General features: G+C 46.8%; 1 protein-coding gene across 1 annotated transcript in view; it reads left to right on the top strand.

Moving 5' to 3' along the window:
- Positions 1-5,125: 5,125 nt before the first annotated feature.
- SRRM4 (serine/arginine repetitive matrix 4) overlaps positions 5,126-19,651 on the top strand; it is a 144,860-nt gene continuing 130,334 nt past the window's right edge. The window contains exon 1 of the mRNA XM_066260462.1: positions 5,126-5,624. Within this exon, the coding sequence (XP_066116559.1) occupies positions 5,494-5,624 (131 nt within the window). The 5' untranslated portion in view covers positions 5,126-5,493. The remainder of the gene's footprint in view (positions 5,625-19,651) is intronic.

The raw sequence follows: 19,651 nt of genomic DNA, 5'->3' as shown, positions 1-19,651 counted from the left end.
CGATGAGGAGATATTTCCCTACAGAAGTATCCCAGCTGATACCTGAAAAATAAATGATAGATTAGAAGCACCACCATTTTGCGACCTCTAATAAATTAATAAATTAGGCAAAGCTCTTCAGTGTCAGCCAGCCTCACAAGAAAAGAAAGTCATACATTATTAACCTCCTGATGGAATTTCTTTGGAACTTAAATCTGATTAAACTTCTACATCTTACCATCGCTTAACGGGAAATTGAGGGTGCAGGGAAACACGTTATTTATGCCAAAGGTATGCAGTCAGGAAAATATGGGTTCTGGGAAACCCGCTAGACAAATAACCAAGTTTCTAATAAAAAATGAGGAAGAAAGAGAAGTGGGCTGTGTGTGTGTGGTGTAAGAAGTTAGGTTAAAGGATACTTAAAGAGGCCTGTCTACGAACCGCAGTGAAGGAACCTTATTTAAATCCTAATTCAAACAAACAAACCAACACACACACACACACACACACAAAACTTAAAAGAGAAAACATTGGATAACTGATGATATTAAGGAATTGTTAATTTTGTCTAGTGTAATGATATTGAAGTTACGCTAAAAAAAGAGCAGTTTTTATCTTTTAGAGATACATCCAGTGTTATTTACAACTGGACTAATACAGTATTTGGATTTGCTTCAAAATAGTTTTGGATTGAGGAAAGTGAGCCAGTAAGATAAAAGTAGATGAAAAAAATCAACCACGTATTGATAATTGTTGATATTGGAAATGGATACACAAGGGCTCATTATGGTAGTCTCTTTAATTTCATATTGTATAGGTTTGAAACTTTCTGGAATAAAAAGTTGTTTAAAAAGCAACTCATCACTACCTAACATATTAAAGAGAACATTTTATTTTATTTAAAAATTTTTAGTTAAGTTTATTAGGTTGACATTGGTTGATAACATTATGTAGATATTAGTGTACAACTATATAATGCATCATCTGTATACCGCATTGTGTGTTCACCATCCAAAGTCAAATCTCCTTTGGTCACCATATATTTGACCCCTGTACCCACTACTACTTCCCCTCCACCCCCTTTTCCTCTGCTTAACCACCATACTGTTGTCTGTGTCTGAGTTTTTGTTTGTCTTGATTGTTCATTTGTTGCTTTCGGTCTTATATCCCATCTATGAGTGAAGTCATACGGTTCTTGACTTTTTCTGTCTGACTTATTTTGCTTAGCAGAGTATTCTCAAGATCCATCCATTTTGTCCCAAATGGCAGAATTTCATCTTTTCTCAGGGCTGAGTAGTATTCATTCCATTGTATATATGGGACACATCTTTATCCAGTCATCTATTGAAGGACACTTCAATTGTGTCATTGTCTGGGCCACTGTGAATAATGTTGCAATGAACATCGGGATACCTTGAGCTTTACAAATAAATGTTTTCTTTTTCTTTTTCTTTTTTATAAATATTGAGAAGAGGGGTTGCTGGGTCTGTTTTTAATTTTTTGAGGAATCTCCATACTCTTCCCAGAGTAGCTGCACAGATGTACATTCCCACCAGCAGTGAATGAGAATTCCTTTCTCTCCACAACCTCTTCAACGCTAACCACTACTTGTCTTGCTGATAACAGCCATTCTAACAGGTGTGAGGTGGTATCTCACTGTAGTTTTGATTTGCATCTCCCTAATAGCTAGTGAAGTTGAGTGTCTTTTCATATATCTGTTGACTATTGGTATGTCTTCTTGGGAGAAGTGTTTGTTCAGGTCCTTTGACCATTTTTTTTAAGTTTGATTTTTTGGTTTTTTTGGCATTAAGTAGTATGAGTTCTTTATATATTTTGGATATTAACCCCTAATCAGAGGTGTTGTTTGCAAATATTTTCAAAAAGAACATTTTTGAAATGAAAAATCCAGTATCATATGCCAATAATTGGGAGGAAACTATGAAAATGAATTCAATAAAAGCAAAGCAATGTTATTAAAGTCTAGTTGCCCACGCACCTCTGAATCTGAAATTGCTTTCTTGGTATTGAAAGGTAAGGTGCTAATAGATGTGTTAGAGACATTTCAAGTAAGGTTGGCAGCAACTGTGACATTTATTTATATTCACTAACCAGCATATTGATGGGTCTCAGTTCATGGGGTGGGCAGCTTACATCTGGGAGAACAGAGAGCAGTACCTGAAGGAATGAGAACAAGATGGTTATATTTTGATGAACTGATGGAGGAACTGGAGCTTGAGTCAGCTGTAAATTATATGTGGCACAATTGCTGTCTCTCTGTGTCCTATGCCAGTGGCAGACATCACTAATCCATCACAGCATTCTTTCCGGGACATGGCCTCAGAATTTTTCTTAACCCATATCAAGATAGCCACTACTAGTTGGTTTGAGTCTACATTTCAGATTTGATAGGGTGGAAAAGGGACAGACAAAGGTTAGGCAATGGAGAGCTGGAAAGTGAATTAGACTATGAACTCCTTCAGGAAAGGAACTGTGTCTTGTTTATCATCAGACCCTTCATGCCCAGGACTGTACCTGATCAAGTTTAGGCATCAATTAATGATTACTGAACCAAATATGGCCTTAACATACTACCAGGTGACAACTCCCAACAGCATCAGCAATAATAGCTAACATTTAAGGGATGTTTGCTATGAACCAGACACTGTGCTAAGTCTTTTAAAGGCAATATTTCATTTAATCTTCACAAGAATATGAAACGTGCATTAACATCTCCATTTTGCAGAAGTCATCCAGCTAAAAAAGGGAAGTGCTGGGCTTTATACCCTAGTTCTATCTGATCCCAGAGGCTGTGCTCTTAACCAAGCAAATAATAACTATTAGTTTTTAGTAAACTGTATTCTAAATGCTGTTCTATGACCTGTACATGCAGTATTCTTTTAATCCTTATAGCTAGTCCACTTAAACACAATATTTTTAATGTTTATGGAATCTTTATATGACTTATGAAGAAACAGAGACACAGACAAGTGAAGTTACGCCTCCAAGGTCCCAGTTAAGAAATGGCAGAGCTGGGATTTGAACCCAGGAAGTCTGGCTTTGAGGCCTTGAATTTATTTCTCAAGAATTCCAATTTGAAAGTCTTACCACCATGTGCCATGGCTATCTGATAGTTTTTACATAGTCCCACACAGGAATGCCTGCAATCCTAAGGACCCCCATCTCCCAAACAAAAGCAGAAACTGCATTTTTCACAGACCCCCTTTGCTCCAGAGACAAGTTACTTGACCATCTTACACCCCAACTTTTTCACCTCTTCCCCTGGCTTGGGCTACTGTTTAGGTATCCAATGAGGCAATGTTATGCAAATAGAAACTATTAAAATTGCAGGAACTTAGAATGGTAACAGGCTGGGAAGTGTTAGCTGATCTTGTGGGAGTTGGGTCCCAGTTACCTCTTCTATGCAGGTGACTCAGTGCCCACCCCAAATGTCATGACTAAAGATGACTTTAAATATCCCAGGCTACTTAAGGAGCCCCCTCTTAAAGGCACTTAAAATGACGTCAGGGTGGGAAATAGTGCCTGAGCATGAAGGGGAAGAGGGGGATTTTTGAAAGGCGGGATGGGGGGAGAGTTGGACCCCAGCCTCTAGTACTTTCCTTTACCTCCAAGCTCCCTAGCCTTAACCCCACCACCTGGCAGCAGCAACCCACTCTAAGGCAGCAAATGCATCTCTAGTTGTCGACCAGAAGGGGTCACTGCAGAGCGAGCAGCGCTCCCAGGCACTCACATAAGCAGATACACAATTATCCAAATGCACAGACATATATCCAACGTATTTGTGCGTCTGGGCCAATATCCGGTTACTCCAGGGTTCTTTTCCTTCTCTTCCCTCATCTTATTCTCTCTGCGTTCCTCCTCCCCTTTCTGCCCCATTCCCCTTCTGTACCCTTTCAAAGAACTCCTGAAGTTCACTTTGCTGCTGGGGTCCCTTGGTCCCTGTGGCTGTCAGAATCAGCAGGAACGTTGGTTTATTCGCGCTGTGGCTGAGACACAGTGCCAGGCGCTTGGAGGCCTTTGAGTTGGCAAGGTTTCCTTCCAGGAGTCTGCATCCTGGGGAGTGGAAATAGCAGCTCTGCCGAGATTAAAGGGCTCCAAGCGAGAGATGAGCTGAAGGGGGGGGAGGGTCCTACAATGACCTCTTTTTGTGTGTGTGAAAATCCTGGCGGGTGAAATTAGAGAAATTCTTCTGCCAAGACCCTCTTGTCTAGGGTTTATTTGTCGTTCTAAGCTTTCACGTTCTGGACTGGGATTGAATTGGGAGGGGGAGATGATGGCGAGAAGCCTCAAAAGTTAACTACCCCCCTGTAATGCTCAGTTTTCCCCCTCAAACCTCTCCCCCAAAAAAGATTCCTCTACCGAGACAAGCTGTGTTAAAAAAAATAATAAAAGTGGCTACAGCGGAATTCTCCAGGAATGGGTGCGTGGGGGTTACTCTTCCCTGTGGAGGGGTTTGGCCGCGGGGACGTTGGACTGGCCGGCTGAGAGGCACAAAAGCGCGTATACACAGATGCAACGCTGCTCCCCTCTGCGGGCGGGGCTTGGCTCGGCAGATGGCGAGAAGCCGAATTGGTGACGGATTGTCCATCAAATGGCACTTTCTGGGATCTCGAGGCTCTCAGGCTCAAAGAGGAACACAGGGGACCCCTTTTTCCAGCCCAAGCAGTCCCTCCCAGAAGTGTTGGGGAACAGGTTGGCTTGGGCGGAGAGGTTCAGTGTTTTACTCCCCTCTTCAATAAAAGATCCGCTACAAGATTTGCAAAGGGGCTGGGAAGGGATGTAGCCGGGTCCCAATCACACCCTGGAAGGGACGGGGCGGGGGAGGTCTGTGGTGGTGGGGGGAGGAGAGATGGCTGGGAGGCAGGATCTACTGTCCGGTTTAGTTCGGGGTGCCGGGATGGTTTCTCGGTGGGGTCAGCGCTGCAACTCGGTCGCCCCGGGCCCTAGTAACAGGCGCACGCCCCGCCCTTTCTCCTCCCAGGACCTGCGGGCTTTTGTTATGCAGATGGCGGCGGAGCCGGAGCCGGAGGAGGAGGGAGTCGGTGAGGAGGAGGAGAGACGGAGAGGGGGGAGGAAAGTGCAGCTCGCGCGACCAGCCTCCTCTTCCAACGTCACATTGTGCGAGAGACAAAACCCGGGCGCGCCTGAGCTCACACGCGCACGCAGGCTCACACAGACGACCCTGTCGCCTCTTCTCTCCTGGCGCCGCCGAGAAAGCCAGCCCTCCCTTCCCTAACTGGGGCGCGGAGGCTCAGCCAGCTCAGAGCGCAGCCCAGAGCCAAGCCAGAAGCCTAAGAAAGCCGGTGGACTAGCCTTCTTTCTCCCCTGTCTGCCGGGCAGAGACGCCCCATCCCCCGCCCTGATCCCCGATCTTTCCCACCCCATCCCTCTGGGTTTCGCGCAGACAGAGCCCGGAGCCGGGTGTGCCCCGGTTTGAAATCACCGTTTCAGCACTTCGGACAGCGCCCCGGGCGCCCCGGCCCCTTTGGGTTGGCTATGGCGAGCGTTCAGCAAGGCGAGAAGCAGCTCTTTGAGAAGTTCTGGCGAGGAACCTTTAAAGCTGTGGCCACCCCACGTCCCGAGAGCATCATTGTCGCCAGTATTACAGCCCGCAAGCCGCTGCCAAGGTAATGACCTCCTTCTTAAGAGGGAAAACCCTGATGCTCCCCCTTTCCGGTCTGTGCCCCCAGAGCCCTGCGGGCTGGATGCAGACAGCTGGGCCGGAGTGCCTGTCTTTTCTGTCACTACTCGCTCTCTCTCGCTGGAGCATGGGAACTAATTGCTTGTATGAAGTGGAAGCTGGCGAGAAGGGACAGGGAGTCTTTAGCAAGGAGCAACACAACTGTCTGCTGACCTAGCAGCTTCTAGTCGAGACGTTTTGCTTGCTTAGGGTGGGCAGTGTAGGTGGGATATGACTTGACTGAGAAACTTTTCTTGGTGTCTCAGAGCTCACAGCACCAGGTGGGGGAGGAATGGTGGATTCAAGGTGGCTGGATGTGTTGCACAAAAAGAGAAGATGAGGGTTGAACCAGCTCAAGCAGTGTTTGGAGATAGTCACACATTTCTGCACTCAGCTCAGAAATTAGCGAGCTCTGAAGGTTTTGACAGAAGCCCATATGCTGTTCCCTCAAATACACCCCAAACAGCAGCCTCCTCCATGCCTTTCTGGCTGCTGCTGCTGCTGCTGCTGCTGAATCTTCTCCTCTCCAGCGTCCAAAGCCAGGACTCTGAGCTCAAAGATGGTCTTGGAAGAGTTTTATCTGGTTTGCAAAAAGAATCTGATTGCATTGAACTCAGGCATGAGAAGAGATCCTTAGATGGTGGTACACACATAGTGTGATGGGTGCGTGGGGGAGATAAGGGAAGAAATGAACGGGATGCAGAAAGAGGAAGAGGAGGTTGTGGGGTGAATGAAGAGAGGGCTGGGCAAAACAGAAGTGTTCCAGGATAGTGAAAAGCCAGTTCTATGCGTGAATCGTTTCATTTGGAGGAGTTTGAGAGAGAAAGGAACAAGGCTGTGCCCTCTGTCAGGGAAAATCAAGGCAGTATGAAAACTCCTAATTTGCTGGTGTTGGATGAGAAGTTTGGTGGGAGATAAAGAAAGAAGAGGACCAGAGGAGACCGCCTGGAGGATTTATTAACCCTGGCAGGCTACATTAAGGGAGTAGATTGAGAATGTGTCTGGGAAAGTGCTTCAGACAGAATGCCTGTTCTGGTACAACTATATCTGAACTTCCCAGGGGCCGTGGAGTGGAGGACAAACAGGGAATGATACCTAAAATCAGACTCCGGCCTGGAGAACTTTTCAAGGTCTGGTAGGGACCTGGCACATTCGGGTCTTTAGAAACATGGGTGCCCCACATTGGGGACAGCTGGATGTATCAGGCTGCAAGCAGCAGTCGCCAGTATTTGCAGCTGGGAGAGAGGGGACCCCTCTGACACAGGCTGGAGAAGGGGGACAATAACACCCAGTGCCATCAAATGCTAAAGTGTCCCTGCTTGGAAGGAGGTTCTTTGTAGAGAGTTTTGACGTCAGCGGTTTTCTCTCCTTGGGTGTCTGCCATCCATTCCACCTTTGGAGTGCACCTACTGTTGGCAAATCAGGTGCTGCGTTGGCCAAAAAATATGCCCTTGGAGAAGGGACTAGAGGGAATTTCACTGGAAACCAGAAGTGTGGCATTTGGTCCAGAGTCACCCACAGATTTTAGGGGTGCAAGGAGATGTGAGCAGATTCCCGGAGGTATTTGAAATTCTGAAAAGCATGCCTCATGGCCACCCGGCTTGATACCTTCACCTATAGCCTGTCAGTCTGTCACTGGCATGCTCTTGTTCATATTTCCCAATCACAGAAATTGCCCACAAGGTCTTCCAGCTCTCATGCTTCTTATATCATTGTATAAATCCCAATTTTACCCACCTGAGAATCTCAGAATACCCTACCCTCCCCACACCAGTATTATTTCACCCTTGTCATCTCTTACCATTCTGGGTCTCCACCCCCAAAGGGAAAGTCTGAGCCGTAAGCCCCTCACTTATGTGATGCTGGAAGGGTCCTCTTCAATACTTCTGTAACAGGTGTGGCCTCCTTGTGGAACAGATTTCCATTTTAGAGCTGTTACTCCTGGCTTGGGGTGGAAAGTGAGCAGGGAACATTTGTATCCGAATCTTCAGGAAAGGCTGGGTTTGAGTGGTCTTTTCGCAGACTGTTTATAAAACCTGAATCATCCCATTCTCACCCCAGCCAGCCACATCCAGCGATGGTCAGTTTCCACCTCCTTTTTAATGTTCCATGCTTACTTAAGGGTGGAAGTACCATGTTTCTAAAGCAGCATTCTTAGGAGGGAAAGGGACAGGGGCAGGGGCACAGCATCAGCTGGGTAAGAGTGGCTTCCCCTAGAGGCAACCTGGGGACTTGGTGTCATCAGAAAGGTTTAGTTCCCCGAGTCAAGCCCAGTTCACAGTCATCAGATCTGCTCTTGTAGCTGTCTGCAGGGAGACGGAGGAGGCGGCGGATGAACCACCAGTCAGTTTTGTTGGTTACACACCTAATACTTGTTTACAGATGAGGGCTACCCCCTGAATGAACTTCCCCAGGATATTTTAAGTCTAGCTCTGAAGATAATTTAGTACCAGGATGGAAGCTTACGTTCAGTTGGTTGGTTTCATTGCAATAGGCATACATCCTACAAGCACTCGGGGCAAAGCAACCCGTATTCCTCCTCCCTCTCCTCTCCCCTTCTGTGAGGCATACTTGATGAGGCAATAGCTTTATAATATATCAAATTGCAAGCAGATGTCTGACTCAAATGTCAGAACAGTATAGCAGAGTGGGAGGCTGTTTATCATAGTGGTTACGAGTTCAGACTTCAGCTGCAGATAAACCTGGATTCCAATTTGGTTCCACCATTTAGTGGAGTGTCCTAGGCAAGTGGCTCCACCTTGCTGAGCCTGTGTTGTCAGCTTGAACATAGAAATAACAAGAGTCGTCATGTCAGGTGGTGAGTTAGGGGGACTGAGTCAGGTAAAGCACTTCCCACGGTGTGCAGGCCCGGTGATCGTTTAATGGACATTACCTCTGGAACAAACAGCTCAGGGCTATGACGGCCAACGTATTCCTTCCAGTGGTGATTTCTTCATGCCCACCCATTTCTCCCCCCCCTAACCCCCATGAATGCTTAAAAATTGTGGGATTTCAACTCCTGACAGGCAACTACACTGAGATGAAATAAACACGCATCAAGTAGGGGCGTTCCCATTATTCCCTTCCCAGAGGGACGGTAAGCCACGTTCTGATCTGATTCAGCCATGGGGCAGGGGCTGCCGAAGAGCGATCCTGATTCAGGTTGGGACAACATGTTTATGGAGTCATCTCTTGGTTTGTACAGAGATGGCCAGGCGATGCCAGTCTAGAGGTGGCTTAAACTCCTTGAAAATCACAATTTTCGTCCCCGGTTCCATCACATCTAGAGTGACTGTATGATGTGTGGTTCCCATCGAGAGTGAGAAGGGGCTGCTGCGAGCAGTTCTTCCAGGATGGGCAGGCAATCTAGCAGAGACTCTCTCGAACAAACCAGGATGAAAGGGTACCATAGTCGGACCTCACCCCAAACCAGCTGGAGGAGAGCAGCGAGAGTCAGTAAGATGCTTCGAGTGTAAGAGACCCCCATTTTTGTCCTCACCAATGAAATATGGTCTTTTTTTTCCTGGCATACATTAATTATCTTTGTTAATTGCTTAGTCTGGAAACGTTTGTACCAAAGAAGTTTAGGCTCAAAGTGGAAAACCTAGTGTCTGAGGCCAGCCCAAACTGTAACCATCATGTAGACCGATAGTAGGTGAGGAGTTAATGAACATGGAAAAATCGTTTGTAATCAGTGCACTCAGTTGTTTGTAGGTGCACATGCACTAGTCCAAGGCTAGAGAGGTGGTCCCTTTAAAACAGAACAAGCATTCCCTTTACAAGTCTGTTGGCAAGCTATTAATTTTCTTCGAAAAGCCTTTCTATGCAGAACAGTCCAGAAGCAGGCATCAGCCCAGTCCCTGTCTAAAGGATCATAAATTCCAAACCATCGGAGATTTTACTGCATAAAAGGGAAAGATGGCCAAATTGTAAGTCAGGAAAAATGCCTTTGAACCATTTAATTCAAGACTGCCCTTCGTACCAAGAGAGCAGTTAGCGCGTTTGTGCTGACCGTGTGGTCGGAGCAGAGCGAGAGGCTGTCGGGGTGATTTCCTGAGTGCCAGTGGTTAAGAGCCAAGGTACTGAGGTCACGAGGATGCTTGCTGCCACGATGAGTGAAGGCTTTTTTCTGGGAAGGACGTGTTATTGTTTTGGTCCAACCTCTGCCCTTCTGAAAGGTGAAATTTGTTGACTGGTGTACAGGGGTCGGTCGGGGATCATGTTTGACATGGCTGGGTTCATTTGGCGACATCCTGTTTGAGAGACCGGGCTGCATAGATGTTCAGCGAAAGTTGGATGCATTAGTTGAGTGAGTACACATGGTCCAAACCCAGCAACAGATTAGCTCTCTCCTAGTGCCTTCTGCAGGCCCAGCACACTGGGGACTCCGATCGATGCCATCCAGAAACACACACGCCGCAGACGGACCAGACTCTCACTGGTACCAGAACAAAGCTCCCAGGACACAGCCGTCTGGCTGGCTGGGAGACTGGCCATGTTGGCTGGCATCGGGAGAGGGGATTGGACTAAATGCCCCCTGGAAGTGCCGTCTAGGCTTATGTGAGTCTCTGTGAACCATACTCCCCGCTCCAAGCCACCAGGAAGGGGAGACGTCCCTAAAAGCCTAACCCCCTTAATGAGGAAAGAATCCTGGGTCATGTGCCTCTGCTCTGTGACTACCTTGGGCTTTCTGCAGGGGCACAATAAGTTTTTTAAAATAGTCTTTCTTCCAGAGTTACTTTCCTGTGAGGTGGAAGAATTGGCAGGGGCTTCACACAAGCTGGAGTTCTTTAATTGCTTGTTACTAAGACTTTCTCAGACGTGCGAGAACATGTTTCTGAGGCAGAGAAGGCAGAGATGGCAGCATGCCGAAGGCCCGGGGCTCTGAAGTCAGAGCTCCGCGAGCTGAAATGCTGCTCTGCTCTCTCCCTGCTTTGGAATCTGCTGGTCGGTCACCACTCTGGGCCTCAGTTTCCCCATCTGTGAAATACTCAGCAGATGGGGGTACAGTGAGGCATGAATGAGATTATTCACATAGAGGACAAGGCCCAGTGCCCCGCACAGACCGAAACCTCCCAAAATGGCACTCCCTGTTACTGTGACAGGAGCTGTGTGATGAGATGCAGGGAGAAGGCCACGCCCCTCATCCCCCGGGCTGGGGCTGCTGGGCAGGGATGGTCCAGGCTTCTTGGCCTCGCTGTTTGACCACTGCACTGCTCTGGATTCATTTGAGAGTATGATTTTCACACTCCCCAGAGAGCCCCCAGAGATGTGCGGAGCTGTTGAGAAAAACAAATTGGTAGACCCTGATGGCAAACTAATGAAAAGAAACGTTTCCTTTCCCTGTTTGCAGATGCTTACTGGCAAGCAACTTGACTTCTCGGTCTCGGTTTCTTTATCCACAAAATGGGGCTAATAATAGTAGCCACCTCCAAGAGCCGTTGGGAGGACTGAATGGGCTGATTTCTGGAAAGTCCTGTTTGGCACACTTCATTCGTGTTAGTTCTTGCCATTAATAATAAATTATAGTTTTTATTAGTACAACGTGCCAGGCCCATCAGGGCGGAAATGATGAATGAAATGTAGTGTTTTCCTTTATAGGGCCTCAGAGAAGTATGCAGAAACACAGGTATATATGACATGAGGCAGACGGTCTGCAGTGCTATACAATACAGGTGGAAACACGGACAGGGGGTGTGGAAAGCCAGAGGGGGAAAAACTCTTTCTGAAGCAAGGAGTTCCTTGCTTATGGCCACAGAGTTGTCCTCAGTTATCTGATCTGTAAAATGGCAATGATTTATTTCATCAATTTTACCTACAAGTGCAAGGAATGATCAGAACGAATAAGGCTCTTATCCCCAGTAGAGTCTCAACGAAGAGCTTTTCTTTTCCCAGAAGGAAGGAAAGCAGATTAAACTCTCAGCGGGGAAGACCTTATCCTCTGGGGACCACTGTCAGTGCTAATGAAGAAGGGCCGCGGAGGGGAACCGCCCATATAATATAAAATCTCCAACTTCTCCGTCACTGGCTCAAGGTTGCAGAGTCCAGTGTGGGACATTGGGTTTCTTGTCCTTCATGGTCTAGCTCTGGCTAAAACAAAATTCAGTCTGCATTCCTTGAGCAACCACCAATGGTCAGGCAGATCAGAGTGAGCCCACAGGTGCCGAAAGCAAACTGCAGGGGATTGAATGCATAATGTGAGAGACGTTTTATACGGCTAAAGGAAAAATTATAGTTGAACCTTCATTCACTCAACAGTGTTACTGAGCTCCTACTCAATATAGCAGTGAGCAACATGAAGTTCCTGCTCTTGTGCGGGGAGAAGGGTAATACATGAAGGAATAAATAAATAATATAAGATCAGGTGGCAACAAGGGCCTGAGAGAAGAATCCAACAGGAGAAAGGGATGGAGGGACAGGGAGAGGCTGCTGTGCTGGATAGAGTAGTCAGGGACCTGGAGGAAGGGAGGGTTGCAAGCCGTGAGGATAACTGGGGGAAAGTGTTTGAGACAAGGAGAATAGCAAGTGCAAAGGCCCGGAGGTAGAGGCATGCTGGGTATACTTGAGGAACAGCAAGAAAGTCCATGTGGCTGGAGCAGAGTGAGTGAGAGGACACCATAGATGTAGGCAGGAAACAGATGCAGCAGTGTCTTATAAGCCATTTAAGGACTTCCTGGTCCTCAGCTCCAAGACTGAAAACAGAGAGGGTGTTCCCAGTGGGGTTCCTGCCCTCTCAGCCAGCATCCTGGATCTGCTCTGCTTCTCTTGGCTCCTGTCTCCTGATTCTAATGCAGCCAGGGATGGCTTTGAATAGCAGCTTCAGAAGCTTAGCTGGGCCCTCCGTGTGTTATGGACAAGCATGAAATTTACAATCTCTGATTGTGATCAATCAGATTAGGAAATTGAAAAAGACACTGTTTAGACTTCCAAATAGCAGTGCAAATCTTGTTCCCCTGACGGTGAGGGTTTGATGTATCTCTCATATTCAGGCGTGCAAATCTAGACTCTCCCTCTGCCCCAGAAGCCTCCTTCGCTGCACACCCGCAATACCCTTGAAGCTACAGTCTGTTTGCCCCCCATTTTTAAGTCCCCCCATCTTTATTTGAGATTTTGCTAAGGGAGCTCCCATCTGCCATAGCCCATGTGCTGAACTCCATGAAATAAAACACAGAATTAAGATGTCATCGAGACAAAGCCAAACCAAATACAGGAACAATGCTGAACCCTGAAACAGTCATTAAGTAATTCACCTCTACGTGTGTCTGTTCCAAACAAATATTAAGATCCTCTGAACACAAACATTTCTCATCAGGAGAATCCCCTCATCACCAGATTCCCAGGGCTTACATCTTGCTGACAGCTTCGCTGAGCAGAGACACCAGCAGATCACCGCTCTCTGGTTTCATTAAAAGTTAAGCTGACGCAAGGGAACTGGAATTTTACAAGACAGTCACCACTTCTCTGGGAGGAGAGATGCCCATCTGGGCCTGAAGTGTGTGCATTCATGGCGTGTGTGCGCACTCACTCGCAGTGGGAATGTGTGTGCTGAGCTCCTAACATTATTGTGCACACAGCCCTGTGCTAAACCTGTTTCGTCCGTAGTCTAGTCCCGTCCTAACAGTAACTCTGGGAGACAGGTATTTCTAAGACCCTGTGGTACAGATGAAGAAACTGAGGCATGGAAAGTGGAAGTGACCTCTCACTTCTACTCAAGGCACATGGCTGGCTGGTCAGAGTCAGAATTGGGATAAAGAGCCCAGAGTTAACTGACATGTTTATAGTTTAGTATACTTTGCAGAGAAGGAAAAACTGAGACCATGGAAGGGAGTGTGTCTTGTCCAAGGTCACACAGTTTGTAAGTGATGCGAGTGGGATCGGAAAACACAGGTCTGCCCAATTGCAACTGATTACATTCTTCTCTTCCTGTCACTGTGATTTGGATTTTAAGGTTGTGGGTGTTTTTGTTTTGTTTTGCTCAACTCGTTTTATGTCCAATCTAGGCAATTACCATTGTTATAATACCATCTCACAACACTCTATCCTGATACCCTTGCCCGTTCTCCACACTGAGCCAGAATACCCTCTTTGGAAAGCAAGTCAGATAAACACCCTCTGCCCATCTGCACACCTCCATCACTCTACCTTGGTTTATAGATCACAGAGTCAACACCCTGCCAAGGCCTACAGTTTCTTCATGGTCCATTTCCTGCCCACCTCCCCTGGATCATTTTGAAAACAGTGCCCCTCACTCCTTCTCCTCCTGCTGCACCCTACTTCTTTTAGTTACTCCAACTTTCCATGACCTTCCTGCCTCAGGGCCTTTGCACATGCTGCCAGGAAAGCTCCCTCTTCCTGGTTCCTGATTTACACCTACTCCACTTTCAGATCTCAGCTCAAATGCTGTTTTCTTAGAGAATCCTTCCATAATGCTCCAGACGAGGTCATGCCCCACATTGCAGACTTTCTTCCCACTGCAGAACACCTCTTGGTTCTTGACACATTTGTAATTTTATACTGATTGTGGGATCATTGATTAAAGTGTACCTCTCCTAGTAGACTGTAAGCTTCGTGAGGAGAGGGACTGTCTGTGTGCTCGTTAGAGTATCTCTCTCACCTAATACATAGCAGAAGACCAAACAAATGCTGGTTGGATACCTCTGTTTTAACACTTTCCCTTCATCAAATCACTTTCATGCCCGAGAGTCTGAACCATATGAAATTGTCCATACTTGAAAACAGCAATGTTACTTCCTTTGAGAAGTGTTGGTCTCCTTCCTTGCCATCTCAGCACCTAGGGCGGTGGCCCCCAGTTGGGGATCTTCAAATATTTGTTGAATGAAAAATTAGTGGTTAGTGCACCATTCTGTGGTGCATGAGAGTATATGAGCACATGGTCCAGATGAGGAAATTCAGAGATGTACAGAGGTGCTGCTTCAGAATTTTAGAGCTAAACAGTTTAGAGATCATCCAACTACCTCATTTATATGCGGAGGGATGGGGGTATGTTTTATAATATGCGTAATGTTTTAAAACAACAGTGTGTATATATAAGTGAGTATACATATGTGGAGGTTTTATTCTCAAAATCTTGGAGTACAACATCAAAAGATCTTTAGGGCCTACTGATCAAACTCAGCTCCTCATTTTGCTGATGGGGAAACTGAACCCCACAAAGAGGGAAGGATTTGCTCAAGCTCTGTAGCCCAGTCAGCCTGGGTGAGCTCTGTGTTCAGGGAAGTGGTGTTTGCCCAGCGTCAAGGTTCATGTTTGCACTTCCCTGCTGTGATCAGGGGACCAGCCACATTCTCTCTCACTCCCCCTGCCCCCACTGTGAGATGTGGTATCTTTCCCCATAAAGACCTCCTGTGGCATATGCTGCCTGAAGCCTGGTCTGGGGGCCTTGATGAGATGTCCATCTGTACCAGCCTGTGCCTAGCAGAGCAGGTGAGCAGCTCTGGCTGTTTCTGGGATCGTGTTTCAGAGCATCCAGCTGATAAGGAAGCTTTTGTTTGGCCAGCGTCCCTTCCACAGCCAGGTGGCAGGTGACTCTGGGGCCCAGCCCACTCACACAGGGAGTAGGTCCCCGGGCAGTGGTGCAAGATGGTCTCAGGTGCCACAGTGATGCATAAGAGAGAGCACGGCTTAGGACATAGGTCCACTGGTACTGCCCAGCTGTTTTATTTTGGAGTGAACAAACTCAGCGAGGAAGTCTGATGCCACATTCATGCAGCAACCTTCCAGGAAGCAAGTCCCCTGGGAAGAGAGAGAAATAAGGAGACAAAGCCTTTCTTGAGGGAGACATTTGACCTTCTAATTGCAGTACCTACACCAGGCTGGCCCATTCAGTGCAGCCACTGTGCAGCCAAGGTCATTCCTCACAGGCACAATGCTTCTTGCTTGCTGAGAACTTGTTCACACATCCACCCATCCAACTAGTCATCATGCTCATTATCTACTCCTCTGTCCATTTGTTTGTCAACTCACTACCTCGTCATCCATCCATCCATCCGTCCACCCTGTATCCATCCATGGATCAAGGAACATTTTATTCATTTGTTCATTCATTCATTTCTTATTCCAATCATAATTCATCTACTCTCCATATACTTGTTTATTCATTCATTCTCTATTTTCTTCTGCCATTTATCCACCCACCCTCCCAACCAACTGACATTTACTGAGCACCTGCTTTGTGCCTTCACTATATCCCTATTTATGGTAAAGTAAGGATTATTTATTTCATTTAACAGATAAGACACGGAAGCTCAGATAATTTATTTTCCAAGACCTTACAGGTAGAAAACCTGGTTGGATGTGGCCTCCCAATCTTAGTTCTTTCCAAGACACCTACAACATTGTGGTCCCAAAGAATCTAGGCATGTTAGGCTTGCTTTTCTCCCCTGAGGCCTTTTGCTACGGAGATTTAAATGATTCTACATCTTCATATGTGTCGGAAACAAAGACTCACAATTGCCATGATCCTTTATTGTTTAACTTGTGCAGAGGGATTATGTCTCCCTTGTATGCTTGATCTTAGCCAAAAGGCTGGGAAGTGGTACATCTCCCTTCCGATTGTTCATTCCCATCTTCATTCCGCACCAAGCTCCTACCATATACAAAGCATAATAATGAATAAAATTTCCTCTGCTCTCAAGTTGCTTACATTCTAGTAGGGGAGACCTGTCTACAAATAACTGGCAATTAGCAGGCAGGGCAGGAGTCAGGACTGTCAGAAAGAGAATTAAAGTCTGAACAGGTAAAATGGCCAAGGTCATACAAGTTAGTTGTAATGCCACGCCATTTTAGATAATCTCCTATTCATAAAGTAAGCTCTCTGGCAGTTTGTGGATATCATTTTATTGTATCTTCACTGCAACCCTAGGCAGTAGGCACCCTGGTCCCCAGGTTGTGGATGGTAGAAGTGAGGTTCAGAGGGTCTAAGCAACTTGGCCAAGGTTATCATCTTGTGAGGGTCAGAGTTAGGATCACAGCCCTGATGTGCTGGTGACCACAGCCTCCTCTCTTACCCAACACTTTTTTCCCCACAGGCAAGATATGGAGCACGAGGTGTTACAGGTGAGGCCTAACTGTCCTCCTGCTTTCAAGTGTTTAGATGATCACCTCCATGGAAGTTTACCGCAAGGCTGGGCTCAGTTAGCAGGGGGAGGGCCGGTCTGGCAGTGAGGCTGATTCAGGGGCTGGGTGAGGGCTGCGCTCCTACACTGGGCAGTCACTCAGAAGAATCAGCCAGCAGGAAATGCCTTTCACGCTGTGAGTGCTCCTCCTAGCAAGAAGGTGATGGAACCGCCTATGAAGGGGAATAACCCTTCAAGACAGGACGTAAGAGATGTTGGTAGTTAATCATGAGTTTTCTTGAGCAGAGCTAATCTCAAAGATGGCAATGCAGAGGACCATGGGCTGAGTCATTAGCATTGAGGAGGGGGCTAGGAGGGTCGATATTTGTTAAGCACCAAGATGTCCCACTTTCTTGCACAAACTTATAGGGTGATTTAAAAACAACCTTACATTAAAAATAACCAGAGAGGTTATTTTACTTGCCCAAGATTGCCCCACATGGCAGAGCTCTGGCTCTTGGTCATTAGTTCACATGTTACCGAGGTAACATCCATCATTCCTGCTCAGGGGCACCTTTCTGGTCTTTTGGAGTCTCTCCCTTCCTCCCTCCTTCCCTTTCACTCTCTCTCTCTCTCACTCTCTCCCCCTCTCCCCTCCCAAGTCCTGACACAATCTTTTTCTACTCTAGAGAAGTTTGTTTTCTTTGTGTTTCTCCAAGACTCTCTCTAGTCCATAAATCCCCTTCCCCTAGAGCCTTCAATTTTTCCCAAATGCAAAAGCTAAAAACGCTCTCATATTCTTCCCGTTTTCAGTTCTGACACATGCCCCTCCCAAGGCAATGAGGGTAGAGCCCACAATCTGCTTCAATGGGAAGAGGCAGAGGGGGAAGTACAGGGAGGGAAAACATCACAGGAATCAACATCGCAAAACTATCCCATTGCATCTGTAACATCTCCTTTAAGCCCCTTAAGCTTTTGAGGTGGACACTATTACTATCTCCAGTTAACAGACTAGGAAGCTGGAGCTCAGGGGGGTTATGTGCCTTCTCCAAGGTAACACAGCTAGGAAGGGGACCCAGGACTCAAACCCAAGCTTGTAAGGTTCCTGCAGTCAAGACTTCAGTCATCGTATCTTACTAACGCATATGAGGGAGAAAAAAATCGAAGTTGTCCAAAGAGAACGAGCAACTTGCCCATGATCATGATCATTCAGCAGTTCAGCAGAATGGAGGCCAAGGTTGCCAATCAGAGGCATGTCCGTCAGTACCTGCATTAAATGGACACCACCTGCATGCATCTGGGCATGGGCCCATGCAGTCCAGTCTCTAAGGAAGTTACACTCAACTCCCAAGTTCAGAAGGAAAGTTATTCTTTACAGCATCAACCAAACTACAGATGTATGCAAATAGAGTGTATAAGGTCAGGGAAGCAAGAAAAAAAACTTCCATAAAGAGTGTCAACAGCATCAATCAATTAGTCTAGTTTCCTGAGTACTGTGTTGAGATGGCTCCTAGGGCTATATCTGAGATCAGTAGCCAAGAGCTCGTTGATCAATTAGTGATGTCTGTCATTGGCACAGGAAAGGGAGATGGCGGTATGGGCACGATCTATTTCTCTTTCCCCAGAAGGGAATCCTACAGCTTTTGAAAGAGTCCAATCAAGTAACCATTGAACACTTGCTTCACTGTTGGTACCATGCTCTTGACATCCATTGTTTTTGGTTCATGTTCATCACAGGACACCCTTTCATTTTACAGGCAAAAAACCAGAAAGACAAAGTCAGTTGCCCAAGACAAAGGAAGCTCAACAGTAGCTCATCAGCTCTGATAACTACTGTTAAATATCTAAACCATTAGGTTGATGGATAGAAATGTCAATAGAAGAGCAATCCCCGGAAACTTTTAATTAGTGTGTGAATGTATATATTTGGCCGGAGGGCTTTGTCTTATCTCCCTACATCCAGCAACTAGCACAAGACCCAGAACACAAGCGATGCCCAACACCTTATTTACTTAGAACTGTGAACAAGCACTGTGCTAGATATCCTGGGAGAGTGGTTTGGCGAGTAAAGAGATTTGGCTATGCATATATAATAGGGAAGCAATTGAGTTCAGTGCCTGGCACAAACTAAGTACATAATAAATATTTGTTGAATCAACCAGTGCGGGAGGACTTGGCTCCCAGGTGGGATTCGGAAGACAAGACAGAGACAATCCTGGTCAGGGCAGAGCTCAAGGACCAGCCTGCCCCCTGCCGAGTCACAAGATGCCAAGCTAAGTGGACACATTTGATGATCTCCTCGGGCGACTCAGGCAGCTGAAGCCGGACAAGGAGGGGGAAGCGGGTGCCTTGCACCCAGCGAGCTATTTCTAGCTCCTGCTCTGCCAGTAGGATGCTGGGCAGCTGCGGAGCGGATTGGCTGCAGGGGCTCTGGAACTCGGAGCCAAGACAGTGCTGGCTTCCTCCTGCCTGGAGCACCTGAACGCTGCGTGGGCGGGGGAGGCGGCGGGGAGGCGTGGCCTCGGGGAACTCCATCTCCTCTCATTACATTCTTTTCCAGCTGTGTCCGGCCTGTTAAGTCTGGGGGCTGATTCATCTTATCTGCAGAGTTGGCATATTGCATTTTTAAAAAATTCCAAAGGATAAAATCACTGTGAGCTGGGTAGACTTGTTTTTTCCATTTCACAGATGAGAACACTAAGACTAATAGAGTTACTTATTATAAGAACAGCAACAATAACTAGAGCGGCAACAACGTGGGTTAGAGGTTATTACTAAGCACTTCTTACGCACTCTTTAAAGCTTCACAGTGGCCTGTAAGACGGGGTAGGCTGAACTCTATTTTGCAGATGGGAAAACTGAGGTTCAGAGAGGTCAGAACTTCATCAAATCCAGCCCT

The sequence above is a fragment of the Saccopteryx bilineata genome, chromosome 2 (genome assembly GCF_036850765.1).
Source record: "Saccopteryx bilineata isolate mSacBil1 chromosome 2, mSacBil1_pri_phased_curated, whole genome shotgun sequence".
NCBI lineage: Eukaryota > Metazoa > Chordata > Mammalia > Chiroptera > Emballonuridae > Saccopteryx > Saccopteryx bilineata.
This window is presented reverse-complemented; position numbering and strand designations above follow the sequence as displayed.